At 42.4% G+C, this 19017-nt stretch overlaps 1 protein-coding gene across 1 annotated transcript; it reads right to left on the bottom strand.

Annotated features, from left to right (window-relative positions):
- Positions 1–955: 955 nt before the first annotated feature.
- Positions 956–10762, bottom strand: LOC120441488 (collagen alpha-1(XII) chain-like). The gene is made up of 5 exons (XM_039616747.1): positions 10358–10762; positions 10005–10124; positions 2861–3025; positions 2171–2311; positions 956–1015 (listed from the first exon to the last, which is right to left on the bottom strand). Exons 1-5 carry the CDS (start codon positions 10467–10469, stop codon positions 966–968), a joined length of 588 nt encoding a protein of 195 aa, XP_039472681.1. The 5' UTR covers positions 10470–10762; the 3' UTR covers positions 956–965.
- Between the last annotated feature and the right edge of the window lie 8255 nt (positions 10763–19017).

Genomic DNA, 19017 nt, shown 5'->3' with positions numbered 1-19017 from the left:
AACTAGATGGTACTAGAAGGATTTACAGGAGCAAAGCCCTCTGAAAGAGTTACAGCGCTGTATTATTAGAGTAATTATCACTAAAATCTAGACTTGTTTTGTGACTGCATTGTAATTTTGGATCATGTTCCATGTTGTTTAGTTTATGAGGCTGCCAAGTCTCCCATCAACGACACAAACTGCATCGGGGTCAGGAATTTATAGAATTTAATGGGGAGGATTCTGTCAGGAAGTGCTCCCAGCATGAAATGTTTGATATCAACAGATTTCCATACCAGATTGGTCGGGAATGCAACGGATAGGCTCAGACGAAGTCAGATGATCCACTGTGGTAACCACTAGAAGAACAAGAAAAAGGTGGGATATATCGCAGTTTGAACAGTAACAGGTGTGTGTGTGTGTGTGTGTGTGTGTGTGTGTGTGTGTGTGTGTGTGTATAAAGAATAAAAACAGAGTTGAGGACTGCCGTGTACGATAAGAGGAATAGTTTGATGCTTGCTTTCATTTTATGTCTTTTTTATGTTTTTTATTGATATTTTTGCTCTTAGAATATTACTAAACATATTGTATTATAAACAAATACTAAAAGCTGGCAGGACCACCAAAAAACAATTTAGGCCAAAAAATTCACAAAGAAAGAACAATATAAGATCGTCAACTGCACCAGAGTGTAAAACTGCTAAATGTAGATTAAAAAACATTTAGTGTCTCTCTTCTAACTCCTTCTTAGTAAATGATTTAATAATTGATCAACATATTGATTGATCCTGCTTTAAAATGACTGGGATGAATTAACACCTTGAGTCAAGTTAACTGTAAAATAGATCACACTCCTCAGTCTCTATGGAAGAGTTTGCACCAGCGTGCAAGAGAGGAGAGTCCATCTCTTATTCAACGCTCAGATTCATGAGGAACAATGCAGTTTTCATCCTTGTTGTGGATCACTGGACCAGCTCCTCATCTTCTCAGTGATCTTCAAGGCTGCATGGAACTTTGCCCAACCTTTCTACATGTGCTGTGGGGATGGAGAAGACATACCACTGTGTCGTTTGATCCAGTGGGAAGTGCTTCTGGATCATTCCTATAGGACATTTCGAACCATGCATTTCATACTGCTTTACCAAGGCTTGGTCATGGGGGCAGCAGCCTAAACGGAGACACCCAGACTTCCCTCTCCCTGGCCAGTTCATCCGGGTGAGCACCAATACTTTTCCAGATAAGTTTAGAAACATAATCTCTCTGCTGTGTCCTGGGTCTGCCTCTGGACTCCCTGTAGACCATTAGAACGTTAGTCCTCGAGAGCTGGTGTCCTGCAGGTTTTAGATCTCACCCTGGTCACCACACCTGAATCAAATTAGTTCATTACCAGGCCTCTGGAGAACTTAAAGACATGTTGAGGAGCTAATTTAGCCATTTAAATCAGCTGTGTTGGATCAAGGACACATTTAAACCTGCAGGACACCGGCCCTCGAGGCCTGGAGTTCCCTACCCCTGCTGTAGAACATGCCTGGAACACCTTACCCAGGAGTATCTCCGAAGGCATCCTAATCAGATGCGCAAACCACATCCATTGGCTCAGGCACTCTATGGAGAAAACCCATTTCCACTGCTGAAGTTGGCTATTGGATTGGAGTCATTTGGTCACTGGAAAAGCTGGAACAACGGCAGTGAGACCTTGGTCCTTAATGGTGGTAATAAGTCAGACTTTACCTGTGAAAGTTGGACTCTGCCAGGGCTGTGCTTCATCACTGATCATGCTCATAAATTTTATGAATAGAACTTTTAGCTGCAGCCAGGGTCTGAGGGGTTCCACTTTGGCAACCCTAGGATCTCTTCTCTGCTTTTGATAGTTGACACACTCCCTCGTTCAGTTGGTGTGAAGTGGCAGGAATGACAATGAGCACCTTGAACGCTTCATGTACACCTCCTGGGTGGGTGTTCTGGGCATATCCTACCTACTGAGAGAAGACCAAAGAAATTCTGGAGAAATTATATCTCTTAGCTGGCCTGGGAATGCCTCAATGTTTCTTTGGATGACCTGGTGGAGGTGGGCAAGAAGAGAGAAGTCTGGGCATCTCTGCTAAGACCGCTGGCTCTTTGACCAGCACTCAGAAAAGTGACAGGAATTAGATGGGTTGTTGGGTGGATGTAATCATGGACTTTTGCTTACCTAAGTTATTTGAACCTTTTGAGAGGTCGATGGTGATATTTCTGATGATACCATTAAGGGACTTGAAATCCTTGATAAAGTACACGTGGTCATTATCAGAGGCGATGACCTTTAGCTCACTCTCTCTGGCACCCTGCACACCTGAAAGATAAGAACTTATTAAAACACCCGAAAATGTTTGGGAAAGTCTATCAACTCTGTTTTGTTACATTTTAGACAAAAACCTGACTGACAGACCAAGCCGATAGCTCCTTATTTTTAGTCTCGAGGACATAGTTTTTTCTGACAGCCAGAAATGTGCATATGAGTAGCCTGTTGGAGGTCATTTGTTGGGCTCTGGCAGCCCTTAGAAACTGAGTCACTAGTGTTTATTGTTTACTGCTGATAGAAGCAGCAGGATTAATTGTGGAGAGTACAGGACTGTAATCTCTGCTTAATCTCAGAAAAATTCAGTTGCAGAGATTCTCAGTGCAAATGGAAAATGGCCCAAAGACAAAAGTAAGCCCTGCTATCTATGGGTTCCTGGGAAACTCTTGGATTGCTTTTGCAGTATTCTGTAGTGTGGTGTGGTCTGAAGAAGACTGTGGTGGTGTACACAGTTCAAAATATTATTTAAAAAAATGTGTATTCAGGTTTTTATTTGTCTCACTGTTTGGACTGAATACATCAACAAATGAACAATTCAGTCACCAATAGCATAGACCTCGATGTCATTGTGTTTCAGGTTCTTTGAAGGCAGGAGTACTTTATCCTGTGATTCCCCGTCTGTGATCAGAACGGCAATCCTTCTGGAGTCTGGACGCATTCCCACACTGGGTTTAAACTGGTTATGGAGGATGTGCTCCAGAGCTTTTCCTGTATGATGGCAGAAAGTGACGTCAGCAGGTCAAGAGTTTCAAATGTCATGGACTAAAACACACACAAAGTAAAAAGTCAACCATGAATCAAATGACATATTTAAACAAGAAATCTTCAAATAAAGCTAATGTTACATGTTGCTCCAACAGCCCGATGACAACTGTCACTGCTCAGGGCTGGGGGGGTTGAGGGGTTACCCTTTAGACAGCACTATAATGCACAGGCAGCTCTGTTCAGACATACACCCGGTCTGGGGGGCGCTCGTGTACACTGATGGAGTAGGACGCACTCTTCTCAGCTCCACACTTTCCTCCTATTTTCCAACAATTAATGCGACACCCTGCTTCTTTACTTAACTAGTCAACAGCACTACTGCTCTGCATCGACTACGATAAAGACTGGACGACATGCCGCCTAAAAAGGACGCAACACATTGCCAGAAAGCAGTAGCTGAAAACTCTGCCAGCACCGACGCCATATTAGCAGCTATCGCTAGCCTAAAAACTTCAATGGAGAGCCGCCTTGACACAATTGAGTCAACTCTGTCTAAGCTCCAGGCAGATATCACTCTTCTCTTCCTATAGTGAGAGTCGCGATTTGTTCAGTCATCTTTTAAATGCATCCGTGGTGATAGTTTTCTATCGTTTTTGTTGTTGTTGTTGTTGCTACGACGTCTTGAAACTTTTCTCTTTCGTGAAGTATTGTGAACGTTTATATAATTTTGTACATAAATAAGTTATTTTATATGTTGGCGACTTTTTTTTTTTACCCATTCAGTCGATTTATGGGTGTAACTATTGTTTTGATTAATGGAGTCTGGTGCGGAGCTGCCGGATCCGAAGGATGTTTTTTTCTCTCTTTCTTTTTTGTTTTTTTGTCTCCTCTTCCCGGCAGTCCCCTTAATGCACGCTGGGATGGGCCGCAGTGGCTCTTGTTCTTTTTTTTGTGGCCTTTTTCTTTTTGGGGGGTATAGTTCGGTGTTCTTTTGTTTATTTTGTTTTTACTGTTGTTATGCCAGTCCTTGGTATTATTTTTCACCAGTCCATATGTCATAACATCTCTCATTTAGATGCGGGGTAACAATGCTACTGGATTAGGAACATGTCCTTTGACTTTTACATCCTGGAATTGCAAGGGCTTAGGCAGAGCTTTGAAACGTGGGAAGGTTATGTCACATTTGAAGCATTTATCTTCTGACATAATTTTTCTTCAGGAAACTCATTTTCACTCCAATGAACAGAGACGTTTAAGAGCAAATTGGGTGTCGCAGGTCTACCAGTCCACTTTCACATCTAAGGCCAGAGGTGTTGCTATACTCATACGGAAAACCACTCCATTTATATTTGGATCCGTCGTTACTGATCCGGGTGGGAGATTTGTTTTGGTCTCTGGGTCCATTAACTCTGTTCCACTGGTTTTGCTAAATATCTACGCCCCTATTTTTGACTGTCCTGACTTCTTTTCCAAAATATTTGACCTAATTTCTGATTATAACATGTCTAATATAATAATTGGTGGCGATTTTAACTGCTATTTTGATCCTGTTTGAGATAGATCATCTACAAAAATAGCCCCCACTACTAGATCCACGGCAGTTCTGAACAACCTGGTAAAATCACACAACATGGTAGACGTTTGGAGGCTTCAGCATCCAGATGATAGGCAATATTCCTTTTTTTCACCTGTACATCGTAGCTTTACCAGAATAGATTACTTTGTTACAGATTATAGACTATTACCTAGTATTATCAGCTCTGCTTATCATCAAATCTTGATTTCTGACCATGCCCCACTTACCATGAAAATAGATTTTAATTTACAGCCTCGAATTTTCAATTGGAAATTCAATTCTACCCTTCTGTCAGACAAAACTTTCTCCACTTATGTTTCTACTGAGATTTCAGATTTCTTAAAACACAACGACAACGGTGAGGTCTCTGATTCTACTCTTTGGGAATCATTTAAGGCAGTATTGCGTGGCAAGATCATCTCCTTTCAAACATTTTCAAAAAAGAACTAGATTAATTCGTCTGTCCCAAATTGAGTCTGAATTATCAACATTAGAGGAGGCACTTCGCCAGTCTGATACTGAGGACATATCTAATGCTATTCTAAAACTAAAACTTGACTACAATCATATTTTGGGAACCCAAGTCGGAAGCAATATTATTAAACTGAAACAAAGACACTTTGAGTTGGGAGATAAACCCCATAAATTACTTGCCAGACAATTAAAAGATGTGCAAGCCCATCGGACTATACATAAAATTGCCTCTTCTACCGGTGAATTCATTACTGATCCTAAGCTGATTAACGACAGATTTGTTGAGTTTTTCAGCCAACTATACTCTTCTAAATCGAACGCCACTGACTCTGAGCTTTTTAGCTTTCTTAACTCTCTGAACATTCCAACCCTCACAGAGTCTGCCACCAGCGTCAAGCTGACTTTAGTATCACAGAAGTCAAAGCTGCTATCCTTTCTTTCCCTAGCCGTAAAGCCTGCGGACCGGATGGGTTCAACATAGAATTTTAAAAATCCCATGTTGATATAATCGCTCCACTTTTACTCAGAATGGTGAACTGCTCCATTGCACGGGGCTCTTTTCCTGATAGCATATATGATGCCCACATTTGTCTTCTCCCTAAGAAGGACAGAGACCCCACCAATGTGACTTCATATCGCCCACTTAGTTTATTAAACTGTGATCAAAAAATCATTGCAAAAGTCTTGTCTTCACGTCTTAATAAATTTTTGGGCACTTTAATTCAACAAGATCAAACCGGGTTTATCCCAGACAGATTTGCTTTCTCTAACACCCGTCGTCTATTGAATGTACTGTATGGAACAAATCCTCCAAATTCAGCTGTTATTTCATTAGATGCACAACAAGCTTTTGATCAAATTGAGTGGAAATACCTGTTTGCTACACTTGAGAAATTTGGCTTTGGTAATAATTTTACAACTTTGGTACGTATCCTTTATGCACGGCCAAGATCATCGGTACTGACAAATTTTGATAGATCACATCCATTTCTACTTCACCGGGGGACTAGGCAGGGCTGCTGTTTATCTCCACTGCTCTTTGCTTTAGCTATGGAGCCTCTGGCCATTGCAGTTAGAAGCAGCTCTGATATTGTAGGTATATCCTGTGGTCCTGTCAAATCTACTATAACTCTATATGCAGACGATGTGGCTCTAACACTGTCTGATGCCAGGCTCTCCTTGCCTCCCCTGCTTCATCTCATTAACAAATTTGGGCAACTCTCTGGTTTCACAATTAACTGGGACAAGTCCATTTTTATGCCACTGGCAGATGGGCTTGACTCCAGCTTCATCTCTAGCTTACCTTTTAAAACCACCAGCAGTCACTTTAAATACCTAGGTATTAACATTCCCAGAAACCGTAAGCTGCTATTTAAATTGAACTTTCAGGTCCTCATTGATAGTATTAAAGCCAAGATAGATAAATGGACTCTTTTCCCACTTTCTTTAATTGGACGTGTCAATATTATTAAAATGGTTGTACTTCCTAAATTTATTAATCTCCTCCAAAACATACTCATCTTTCTCACCTCATCGTTTTTTAAAACTATCGACTCTATCATTTTGTCTTTCATCTGGGCAAATAAACCCCATAGAATTTCAAAGGCTCACTTGCAGAAACCCTCCTCTGAGGGCGGATTAGGCCTCCCAGTTTTCAGGCACTACTACTGGGCTTGCAATGCCAGAACGTGGGTTTTCTGGAACAGTGTTTCAGCTGTTCCTGCTGTTCAGAAGGGATGCGGTCCTTCTTGGCCTTTGATAGAGGCACACAATGCTAAATCAATTTTTGGTACATCACTTGATGCTATTCTGTTTTCTAAGCCAAACGTACCTACCAAACTTCTAAGTAATGATTTTGTCCTAGGTCATTCTCTTAGGATCTTAAAGCAAGTTAGGGGTGCTTTGTGCCTTCCAGACCTATCCATTTTTGCTCCCATAACTGATAACCTTTCTTTTTCACCTGGCTTGATGGACCCTGTGTTTAAGCTTTGGTCAGCACTAGGTCTTCACACTATTAAGGACCTCTACATCGACAATTGTTTTGCTTCATTTGCTCAGCTGCAATCAAAATTTATGCTCCCCTCTGCTCATTTATTTAGATACTTACAAATTAGGAATTTTGTTAAACACTCTTGCCCATCTGGATAAGCCCCCTGCTCATAGTGACTTTTATGATTATTTGATTAAAAATCCCACTTCCAAACACCTGATCAGCCAGTTTACTACACTTTTTACACTTATACCACCTACGAACCATATCAAGGATGCTTGGGTTAAGGACTTGGAAGTAGACATATCGGATGCTTTGTGGGCCAATGGGTTGAAGAAGATTAAAGAATGCTCTGTTAATGCCAGACTACAACTTATACAGTTCAAGGTCCTTCATCGTTTGCAGTGTGACAGATGCAAAGCAATGGAAGGAACCCTTGGTCACCTTTTCTGGTCTTGCCCTACATTCTGGAGTTTCTGGGCAGAGATATTTAATATATATATAACCGGATTTATGATTTAAAATTAAAGCCGGATGGTGTACTTGCAGTGCTAGGCTGCTCCCTAACCTCATTGGCACTCAGACGTCCTCTTCAGAAAGCCTTAATGTTTGGCATGATTGTAGCCAAAAGACTTATTCTTAGAGCCTGGAAATCACCTTCTCCTCCATTGTTTAGGGTTTGGCTACGTGAGATGATTGCATGTTTGTATATTGAAGAGGTTTGTTATCGTCTGGCTGACACTCATTTTAAGTTTGTCAAAATCTGGGGCCCTTTTCTCAATCATATTAACGGGGATTCAACATAAACTTTAACCCGTTTGACTGCACTTTGTGTTTGTGTGATACTGCACTTCTGCCGGACCCTGATTCCTTCCTGGACTTGTTCCCCACATCTTCTGGACTTGGTGAACTCTGTTGCCCTGTCTAACCTCACACAGAAGATCATCTTCTTTGGACACTGGTATTTCTTTTGATCTTTTGATTTGTGCTGGCTAACCGGTGTATTTTTTCTTTTCTTTCCTGTTTGGTGTTTTTTTTTTTTGTTTGTTTTTTTGTTTTTGTTTTTTTTCTGTGCTTGAATGTTATTGTTTTTGTATCTTATGTCCTTTGTCTGGTGTGATTTTATGTAACTTTGAACTTAAAATCTTATAAATAAACATTTTAAAAAAAAGAAAAAAAAAGATTTATTTATTCCCATCAATGAATTTAATGTATGTTTGAGGCATGAAGACTCCTCTCGTCTCAGCTCTGTCACCAATTTGTTTTCACTCAGAGTTTGGGCATATGCTAACACAGCTTACACCTTCACACACACAGCCACGATGATCGATGTCCTGCTGTGCTGCTCATTATTGGAAAACAACAGTAACTACTCTACACCATCGAGTTAGCGAGGTTAGTTGGCCAACACTAGAGGTTCACTGTAGTGATGTCCCCAGTTTTTACTAATCTTCTCTGAGAACGGATAAATTAGTTTGTCCATCCAAGTGTTGTTGGATAAACAGACTATAGCAGTTTCACTCAAAGCACATGTCCACAGATGGATTAATATTATTGTCACTACTACACAGTGTTGGGGAGTAACGGAATACATGTACCGCCGTTACGTATTCAGAATACAAAATATGAGTAACTGTATTCCGTTACAGTTACCGTTTAAAAAGGTGGTATTCAGAATACAGTTACTTTGTTGAAATAAATGGAATACACAGCGGTACTTCCCTGTTTCATATTGTCGCGGGTCAGGACTGTTTGGGTTTGTTTGACAGCTACGTAATGTTGTTCCAGGCGGCAGCGTTACGGTTGCCATGGTTACAGGGTGACGCGCTCTCTCTGCGTGTTTCCTGGGTGAGAGAGCGCTTTTTGTTGTTGTTGTTGTGCTAAGCTAAAGGCAGAATGCTACAGGCATGGCTCTAAAGCATGTAGCCTGATGGGCAGTGTAGTCCGTGCTGCAGGGAGAATGGACTACCATACCCGTTATGTGTCTGTGAGCGAGGGAGGGAGAGAAAGGAAAAGTCCGAGAGCTGTCACGGAGCAAAAAACGGGAGCTGGAAGCATGTAAATATAATAATAACCACTGCAGCCAAGAAGAGTGCCTGAGGAGCCCATTTGTAAGTAAGCTATTAAGACTCAACTGTACACTGTGTTCGTGTTTTCCTCCGGAAAAAATAAGTTCCGTTGGAGCCTTTCAACGCCTCTCTCTGTCTCCCGCAAGCAAAGTTGACCCAGACAACAAAGTAAAGCTAGTTTTCGGCTACCAGCCCGACAGGAACCGGACGTATTAGCCAGAGGTCCTTTACTACGTTTGGTACTACGTACCTTCAGTAACAGTAATAAATCACAGCAATAGGACATTCATGTAGTTGTAAACAGCATGATAATATATTAAGTATTCCAAAGTATTCAGAATACGTTACTCTCATTGAGTAACGTAACGGAATACGTTACAGAATACATTTTGGGGCATGTATTCAGTATTCTGTAATGGAATACATTTTAAAAGTAACCTTCCCAACACTGCTACTACATGATGCACCTGTTAGTGAATTATTGTAAAAAAATATGTTCAGATTTCTAAAATCAACTTCTACCTACATAAACGTGTATGATTCCATGCCAAGATCTTTTGAATGTCTAGTCTGTTTTATTTGATCTAGTCTATGTTATTTGTAATAATTTATGCTTTCTGTGTTGTTTCTTTTTAAACTATCAGTTTAAAAATGGGCTTTAAAAAAAATTTAAGCGTATGCGTGCCTGTTTGGTACTTCTATCCACTTGTGAATGATTTCTCTGTTTATTGTACAGCAGATACTTTTTCAGAAATAATTTTTGTATCAGATCCTGATTGTTCGGGATGAAATTTTTTAACCTGGTTCAATGATCACCTCTGCTACCTTATGGTGACAACCTCCTGTAGGCTGGGTAATATCCTGCTTACTCACCTGTCTTGGTGCTTCCACCAGTTCGTTCTAGTTCTTCTATGGCCCTCAGCAGGGTGTGTTTGGTCTGGTGGGTGTTCAGATGCCACGCTGTCCTTGCTTTGGTACTGAACAAAGTCAGACCTGCAGAAAATAAGCAGCAATGTTAAAAACAACAAGGACACACAGAGCTCGTCATTCTAATTCAAACATGATAGTTATTAGCACTTTGTACAAATGACAGATTATTAAAAGCACAATAATTAAGGGGAGTTTGTGTATGTATGTGTGGTATTTTTTTTACAAAGTTAAAGTACTTTTGAAATAAACAGTATTAAATATAATAGTAATGGTATGACTCGCAGTAAAAACATTACCGATCTGGACTGCATCGGGGCCGATGTTGAGGCCGTTGACGATGGCAACAAGAAACGTTTGAATTTTATCAAAGTCATTTCTGCTGATGCTCCCAGACTCATCCACCAACATCACAAGGTCAACTTTGGCTGTTTCACAGTGAACACCTGAAACAGCAAAGGATTATGGGATACAAGAGAAGACCAAACAAATTTCTGAAGAGAGAAGCAGGCTGGGAGGTCGGTGTTAGGTCTAAACTTATAGACCTCGCTGACTCAGAGACTTATTCCGGTGAACAAAGCAAGACGATCGGTTTCAACTCGCGCAATGGAAGCCCGGTCGGAATCTCAGAACAGCACTCTGTCCTCGACCTCAGATGACTCCGACCCCAGCATCTGCTGCAGCCTTTTTATTGAAATGACACAACCCCCATTGTAAACCCTATGTGGTGTGTCGTAAAGTCAAAAGCACTGTGTGTGTGTGTATGCATGTGTGTGTGTGTGTGTGTGTGTGTGTGTGTATGCGTGTGTGTGTGAGCATGTGTGTGTGTGTGTGTGTGTGTGTGTGTCTTCCTGGTGATCACAAAGGCGTCATCTCCCCTCACCCCTGTATATGGCTTAGCTTCCTCTAATGGTTTACCATATACAAACACAGGTGAGGAGGCTGGGGAGGACAATAGAAAAAAAAGAATGTCTTTGTATTGCAGCTTGAAACAAGATCCACAATTGTAAGCACAAAAATGACAACATTTAACAATTCACTCTAACAGTCGGTACAGACCAAGCTCCTGTCTGAGAAACCTCACACTCCTCTGATCACCAACTAATTCCCATACATTAACAGGAATCAAACAACAGTAACTGAAGTGGTTATTAAAGATAAAATTACAAGTTACTAAATGAAAAAAAATGTTCTGTGATTTGGAAAAAACAACAGCAACTATAATATTTTGGAATCACACACAGAAATGAAACATGCCGTATTACGACATAAATAAATAAAGTAACGGAGATAACTCTTACAGTGAAGTCGATAAAGCAGCTTTTTTATGATTTGATCAAAATGAGGGAAATTTCCAGATATTTCTATGGCTTAGATAAACTTAACTATTAATGAAATAAGACTTCTACCCCCGTGGTTAGCAATAAAATAATTTCCAACTTCAGATAGCAGCCCAACACTTGGGCCGGTGACACTGATAGCTCGAGTCAAAGAATTTAAACCTCACAGAACTGAAAACTATACTCAGTATAAATCAGCAGCACAGTTTTGGGATGTTATTGAAACCCTTTATTAGATTTATTTAAATCATGGAAAAGAAAGATGTAATAAAGGAATAACAGCTCTAATTGCCAAACATGCTACTTCGTTCAGCTGCTAGCTTCGGGGTCTGCACAGCAGATAACATGCGACCACCTCCTCCTGTCCCAGCATCCTCCTCTGTCAGACCAACCTTCTGCATCTCCTCCATCACTACATCCATGAATCTTCTCTGAGCTTTTCTTCTTTTTCTCCATCCTTTGTCCAATATCTCCACTCTGAGCTGTCTGATGGACTCATTTCTGATCCTGACTGTCCTGCTCACTCACGGTGAACATCTGAACTTCTGCAGCTCTGCCTCCTCTCTTTCTGTCACTGATCTCCAAACCAAACATCACAGCAGGTCCCACTACCATCTTGTAAACCTTTCCTTTCTTAATGGACTCATTTAATTCTAAGGGTCAAATATTAATTTATGGAGAATTTAAACAGGTAACTGTAATAATAAAGTCCATTTCAGAATTCATAAAAATGACAACAAAAGCAGCAGAAGGTCCACGGACTGGAACAAACAAATTCTTTACGTAGCTGGAACTGAGCTACAAGTGTGCAAACACACACAAACATAAGAAGGATATTTTATTTGTATCAGTGGAACATTTTAGATGTGTTGTTAAACTGTCATGTGTTAGGCAGTAGGAACTTCTGTTTAGATAGAGGCAGCTGGAAAACGCAGCTGAATTTAAAAGGAAAAGAAAACCAAATATAACACACTCAAAGAAACTCTGGTGGCTTGGCTGCCAACCACAGTGGCAGAAGCCTTACAGAGGCTTGGGAGATATCCACCATTAGGGACAGAGACCTATGGACTTGGGTGGCACAGGACAAAACGGCTGAGGACCCACAGACTCTCTCCTCTCTGTCCCATCTCCCATGATAGCTGGGGCATGCTGTCTCATGTTTAGCTGGCTCTAGAAGCTTTGCAGATTCAGGGTCCTCTAGCTTCACTGAAGTGCAGGTACAAACCAACGTCTCAGAGCTGCCCAGAGCAAAGACAGTAAGAGGGCAAAGAAATAATGTCCGGGCTGGCCAGAAGTCTCTGGCTGGGCCTGGATGACAGCAGATGTGAGCAGAGAGGCTGGCACAGACTGCACAGGATCCTCAGGGCTCACAGGATACAGACTCTTCTGACAACTGGGGCTGCGCAGGGCATGCCAGCGACTCTGGCAGGCAGGGCTAAATTCACAGAACCCCCCATATAACCTCTGTCCACAGCCCGGCCAGGAAGGAGGCTCGACCCAATGTGAAGCCAGCAGCATCCTCCAACAGGCTGGACAGCAGTAGTGTCGAGGCTGGACTGACGTAGATAGATGACTCACAGAACGGGTCAGGTCCAGCAAGAAGGATGACAGCTGGTGATGGAGACTACTGGCTCGCAGCCCCAAAACCATCCCTGGGAGCCTGCTTCCTCCTCCCAGGTAGCTGGTGATGAGGTGTGGGTGCAGTGCTGAGCTAGCTGGTTGCAAGGTTGGTGAATAGATGGCTGGCGAAATACCAGCCCACCCTCATCATTGAAGCCTCACACGGACGATGGGTAGCTGTAGAGTCGAACAGCTGCCCAGAGCAGCTTGAGTGTGGAGCCGTGGCAGGCAGCAGTGAGGATGAGGAGCTGGAACTAACAGCTGAGGTGTGCCTGTCACTGGAAAACTGGGGGAGCAGAGAGCTGGGTTTCCATGGGGGTTAGAGACACTGGGGATTGAAGCGATCCTCAATAATAATTAACTGCACATTAATTCTTCCTTCATAGCACATATTCCAACTAATAAAACATTGATGTCTCTGGAGTCATGAGCTTGTGAGGAAAGTTTAGGAAATTAGTTCCTCATCAAGGAGGAGAGTGATATCTTCTGGGTTCATGGTGTAGTCGCATTGTTCTGTCATGTGTTAAACAACGTGCAGACCCAGATGCAGACTCTGAGATGTATTAAAAAAACTGAAAACTAACCTATGTTTAGGCTGAGGCAGCAAATCCTATTAAGGATACACAGGCTAAAAACAGGCTCTGCTCCACGGTAAACATGTATTTTCTCAGCAGTGTGCACACAGAGCAACTTTCATGATGTTTATTATATTTTTTTTTTAACTTCAAATGATAAATAGACTGGTTCTTACAGAAATGGCCGAAATTATCGGCAACCCTGGGATTTTCCCAAAAAAGCCATATTTGGCAGTGTTTCACACAGAACTCCAAAAATAAGCCGGACAAATTTATTGGCACCTTTTTAAAAATTGTGGTTAAATTGTTTTATGTCAAGCATATGATGCTCGTTTAAACTCACCTGTGGCAAGAAACAGGTGTTGCAATATAGCAATCACACCTGAAGCCAGTTAAAATGGAGAAAAGTTCACTCAGCCTGTCCGTGTGTCTGAGTGTGCCGCAGTGAGCATGGAGAACAGAAGGAAGAAAACTGTCTGAAGACAAAACCTGTGGAAAAATATCTGAAGGCTACGAGTCCATCTCCAGAGGTCTTCATGTTCCTTTGTCTACTGTGAGCAACATAACCAAGACGTTCACAACACATGGCACTGTAGCTAATCTCCCTGGACGTGGACAGAAGAGAAATACTGATAAAAGACTGCAGCGAAGGATAGTCTGAATGGTGGATAAACAGCCTCAATCAACTTCCTAACAAATTCAAGCTGTTCTGCAGACTCAGGGTGCAACAGTGTGAGCTCGAACTATCCATCGACATCTGAACGAGATGAGACGCTATGGCCGGAGAGCCAGGAGGACCCCGCTGACACAGAAACATAATAAAGCCAGACTGGAGTTTGCCAAAATGTACTTGAGGAAGACAAAATCCTTCCTGGAGAACGTGTTGTGGACATGTGAGACCCAGCTCATCATTCTACTGGTTACTGAAAACGCAATGAGGCCTATGAGGAAAAGAACTCAGAACTTATACTCAAACATGGTGCAGGTTCTAAGATGTTTTGCTGCCTTTGGCACTGGATGCCTTGACTGTGTGCAAGACATCATGAAGGCTGAAGAGTACCAAAACATTTTGGTTTGCAATGTAGGACTCAGTGTCAGAAAGCTGGGTCTGTATCAGAGGTCATGGGTGTTCCAGCAGGACAATGACCCCAAACGTACCTCTAAAAGCACCCAGAAGAGGTTGGAGACAAAGTGCTGCCAGCAATGAGTCCGGATCCAAATCTGATTAAACACTTATGAAGAGATCTCAAAATTGCTGTTGGGACAAGGCGCCCTTCAAACCCGAGAGACTTCGAGCAGTTTGCAGAAGAAAAGTTGTTGAAAATTCCAGTTGAGAGGTGTAACCAGTTTGTGGGTTACAGGAAGTGATTGTCTGCAGTTATTTTTTCCAAAGGGCAACCAAAAATTAAGTTGAGGTTGCCAATAATTTTGTCCAGACCAGTTTTTGAGTTTTTTGAGAAAAGCTGTCAAATGTGGCTTTTTTCTGCTTTTTTGTGTTGATAAAGGACAAAAACATATGTACACCAAGACATTTGTAATTGTAAAAATTTTCTGGAAAAATTCCAGCCATAGCTGTACATCTATACTCGAGCACTCAAAAGATTTATACGATGTGTTTCATTCCCCCATCCTAGTGTTTTCTAACTAAGATTCACATGTTGACAAAGATGAAGAGAGAAACTTGTGATCCAGTATCTTGCCCAAGGATACCTTGGCTCATTTCTAATACATCTCCTTAAAATGTCTGTAAAAATACAACAAATGGACTCAGACAGATCTGAAGAGGTTTAGATTCATGTCTGCCTCTTACTGTGTATAATATTAATGTAAACCAGTACAAACAGGACAGGCTGTTGTTGCAGAGTCCTACCTGAGCCCCACAGCAGCAGCAGAACCAGCAGCAGGTGATCCATGTCAGGTCCGCGTCCGTCTCCTCTCGGTCTGTCCGACTCTTCAGCTCTCTGCTAATAAACTGCTGTTTCCTCTTCATCTGTTATCTACTTATCAGCCAACTGATGAGCAGCTTCTCACAACTGAAACGCCACAGATTAAAGATCAGCTGGCCCTCGGGTGAGTAGATTTCATCATGCCAGACTCTGAGATGTTGACTCAACTGTAACGATGTGAAGTGTTCGGGGTCCGATGTTCTGACCCAGGCTGTGTCGAGCTCGGTTTAACAATCACATCAGGGGCGACACATATATGCTTCAACCGCACAGCTGCTTCACACACCTGAACGTGACGTTTAATGACACACAGCACGTCCTCATTAAAGCTAAACAACCACACTTCTATTTCCTTTTTGTACATGTTCCTCCAAGTCTCACACAGCCTGCTTCACAGATCCGAGTATGAAAACTCACCTATGTGGGAAATTGTTTAATAAACAATGTATTTCAAAGGTTGTTGTTAATGTATCTTAATGCATGCTCAATCATCCAGGTAAATCACCCGAGGAGAAAGACAGATTCTTGCAAAATGGTTGAACTTTGCAGTGACGCTGAGACAAATCCCACTAGTGGAACTGATCACAGCCACAGAAACAGCAGTTCGAAACAACAACACTGCTGATGAAAGTTTCGGCCTGTCTCAGCAATGCAAAGCCCCCAGCATCCAACATCAGCATGGAGGAGAGGAAGGCTCTCACATCACTTAGTAATGAAACAGCATTATCATCCTTCCAGCAGACAAGGGTAGGTGCACAGCTCTGCTAAACCAGAAAGACTATCATGAGAAAATGCTGTCACTGCTCAGTGACGAAAATACTTATGAGCCCCTGAAACGAGACCCAGGAAGTGGCTACAGGAAGAGGGTGATAGACTGTCTGAAGCAGTTAGAACAAGACAAGGCTATCGACCGGACCTCATACCACAGGCTGTACCCAGGGGAGTCTACACCAAGCCTGTATGGTTTACCGAAGATACATAAACAGGGTGCACCTTTAAGACCAATTGTCTGCATGATCAACTCTGTCACCTATAACATCTCCAAGTGTCTGGCTTCGATCTTCAACCTGCTGGTAGGCAGCTCTGAACACCACATCCAGCACCGACCAAGTGTGTTTGAACTGTGTCTTCATTCCACCTACTTCACATACAAGGGTCAAGAACAGCACATCAAGAAGGCCCTGAGTAAATGTGGTTATCCCAGCTGGACTTTTGTCAAAGCTGGGAAGGCACCTAAAGAAAGCTCCAGCTGATCCAGGAGAGAAGGACAACCGCTGCCTGAGCGAAAACCTGTAGTGATCCCATATGTGTCAGGAGTATCGGAGCAGTTGAGACGCATTTTTTCTAAACACCGGGTCTCTGTGGCTTTTAAACCCCAAAACACGTTGCGCCAAAAACTGGTCCACCCCAAGGATCGGGTCCCCCGACACAAACAGAGTAACATAGTGTACGCTGTTAAGTACCAGGATTTATACATCGGGGAAACCAAACAACCTCTGGCTACAACACAGAAGAACCACCTCGTCAGCCCAGGACTCTGCAGTCTATTTAGACCTGACAGTGTTTTAATAGTTTTTATTAACTCTGCTGATAATTTTTATGTGTTTGTATATTTCTGTTTTCTTCTGTCTGAACTTCAATTTTCTTCCTGTTTGAGTTTGTGATGGTCCGCAGCTTGGCGTCTGAGGAGCGTTTGGAATGCCCAGATGGCCACACCTTCGGGTGGGGCTGTCATCTCCACACCTGCATCCCATTCCAGGCGATCATCAGGAGGACGATTTAACCCCGCACGGCCGGCTGCTTAACACCAGTCCATCAGTCGCCATTCAGTGGTAACTTGACTCCTCGCAAAGGTTGATGTGGAATTCCTGGATTTTATGAACTGTGTTAATGCTGTCACTCTGTGATCAGGTTATTGTCCGGCGTGTTTGTACCTTCACCTGCCTGTCCTCCTGTCCGCCTGGATTTCAGAGAAACGGCCTATCATCCTCTCCTGCGGACACTCACCCCTCCCTCCGGTTTCCACGGTGCGGCCCCGATTGTAAGATAAATAGTTCTACCCCTGGTGTATGCCGTTATCTCCCTGCTCTCCAGTAACTCTCTCCCCTTTCTGTTGCAGCCTCCCACGATCCCGTTCACGCCGTCCCCGTGTCGTTTATTTTCCGGTCTCTTCTGTTCAGCGCTAAAACACTGTGTTCACCTTTAGTTAAAAGATAGCGTTTGTTTAATGTGCGTGTCTGCGTATTGTTTGCTTTTGGGTCCAGCTTGCGTGTTAGAACTACGGTTCATGACAGAGTTTCTGTCAAATCACTTCTAAAACTGTTTTTGAAAATGTCACTAAAACACGAATTATTAATATTATATTGGTGAGTGTTGTGGGCTCAGACACGAGAGCACTTTTAAATATTTCTTTGGACGCGTCAGTGAAAGTTTTTTTTAGCCTAAAATCACAGGTTTAAGATCCAGAGCAGATTTTAAAGGGTTAACCTTCATAAAGTGTGTGACAGCTACAGGAAAGATCTGACACATTAATCTGATCACACAGATGTTGAGTTTAGCTGCGGTCAGTCGGCTATCTGAAGTTGTATCATCTGTAATCTGATTGGTCGGTTTTTCACGCAGCAGATTAAAACAAACTCAGGTGAGTTTGGTTGAAAACTCTCTTTCAGGTTCTCCTGTTTCATCCTCTGGTTTTAAGTTAATGCTGCTCAGCGCGTAACATGATCCACGTCAGCTGTCACATGACAAAGCTGCTCAGAACTTCCTGTCAGAGAGGAAACACACGAAGGTGATGAGGAGATAAAGAAGGAGAGGAAACATGAGTGAGGACACTTCTCCTGTGAGTCACGTTAGAGTTTGTGTGGAAACACTGGGACACCTTTAATGAACAGTTTAAAAACAACATTTATGATATTTATAAATATTTATATGTGATGGAAACAGTTTTGGTGGTAAAATTTCTTTGACGTCATTCAGTTTTGTGTTCTGATCAAACAGATGTGCGACAATATCGACTGTGTTTGAGTCACAGGCTGTAATATCTCAGCCTTTCCACATGTGGCCTTTATTAGAGGAGCCGTGGATTACTCACAGGGAACGCTGGGATGCAGGAAAGGTGGCGCCAGGATCAGAGCAGGGACGCATTTCATGTTTCCAGCGTGTAAAAACGCAGCATTGGTACAAACCCAGCACATGAGCTCATCTCACTGACGGCCACATCAGTGTGTCAGGAAGAAATGCAGCATGCAGACTCTCAGCATACAAAAGAAGCTTTATTGATCAAAACAATCTGAACAGAAGACGCTGAAGAACAGGAGATCCTGGAAAGGTTCAAGGTTCAAGGTTCTTTATTTGTCACATGCATAGTTATATATGTCAGGGTTTCTGGGTCATTGACCCAGTATTTTCAGTTGACGTTCACCGTTTCTCTACTGCCGGTTCCACTTCCTGTTTTATTGTGTTAACCTTGGTCTGTGTT

This window comes from Oreochromis aureus, linkage group 8 (genome assembly GCF_013358895.1).
Source record: "Oreochromis aureus strain Israel breed Guangdong linkage group 8, ZZ_aureus, whole genome shotgun sequence".
NCBI classification, from domain to species: Eukaryota; Metazoa; Chordata; class Actinopteri; order Cichliformes; family Cichlidae; genus Oreochromis; species Oreochromis aureus.
The sequence above is the reverse complement of the archived record's forward strand: the minus strand, read 5'-3'. Positions and strand labels throughout refer to the sequence as shown.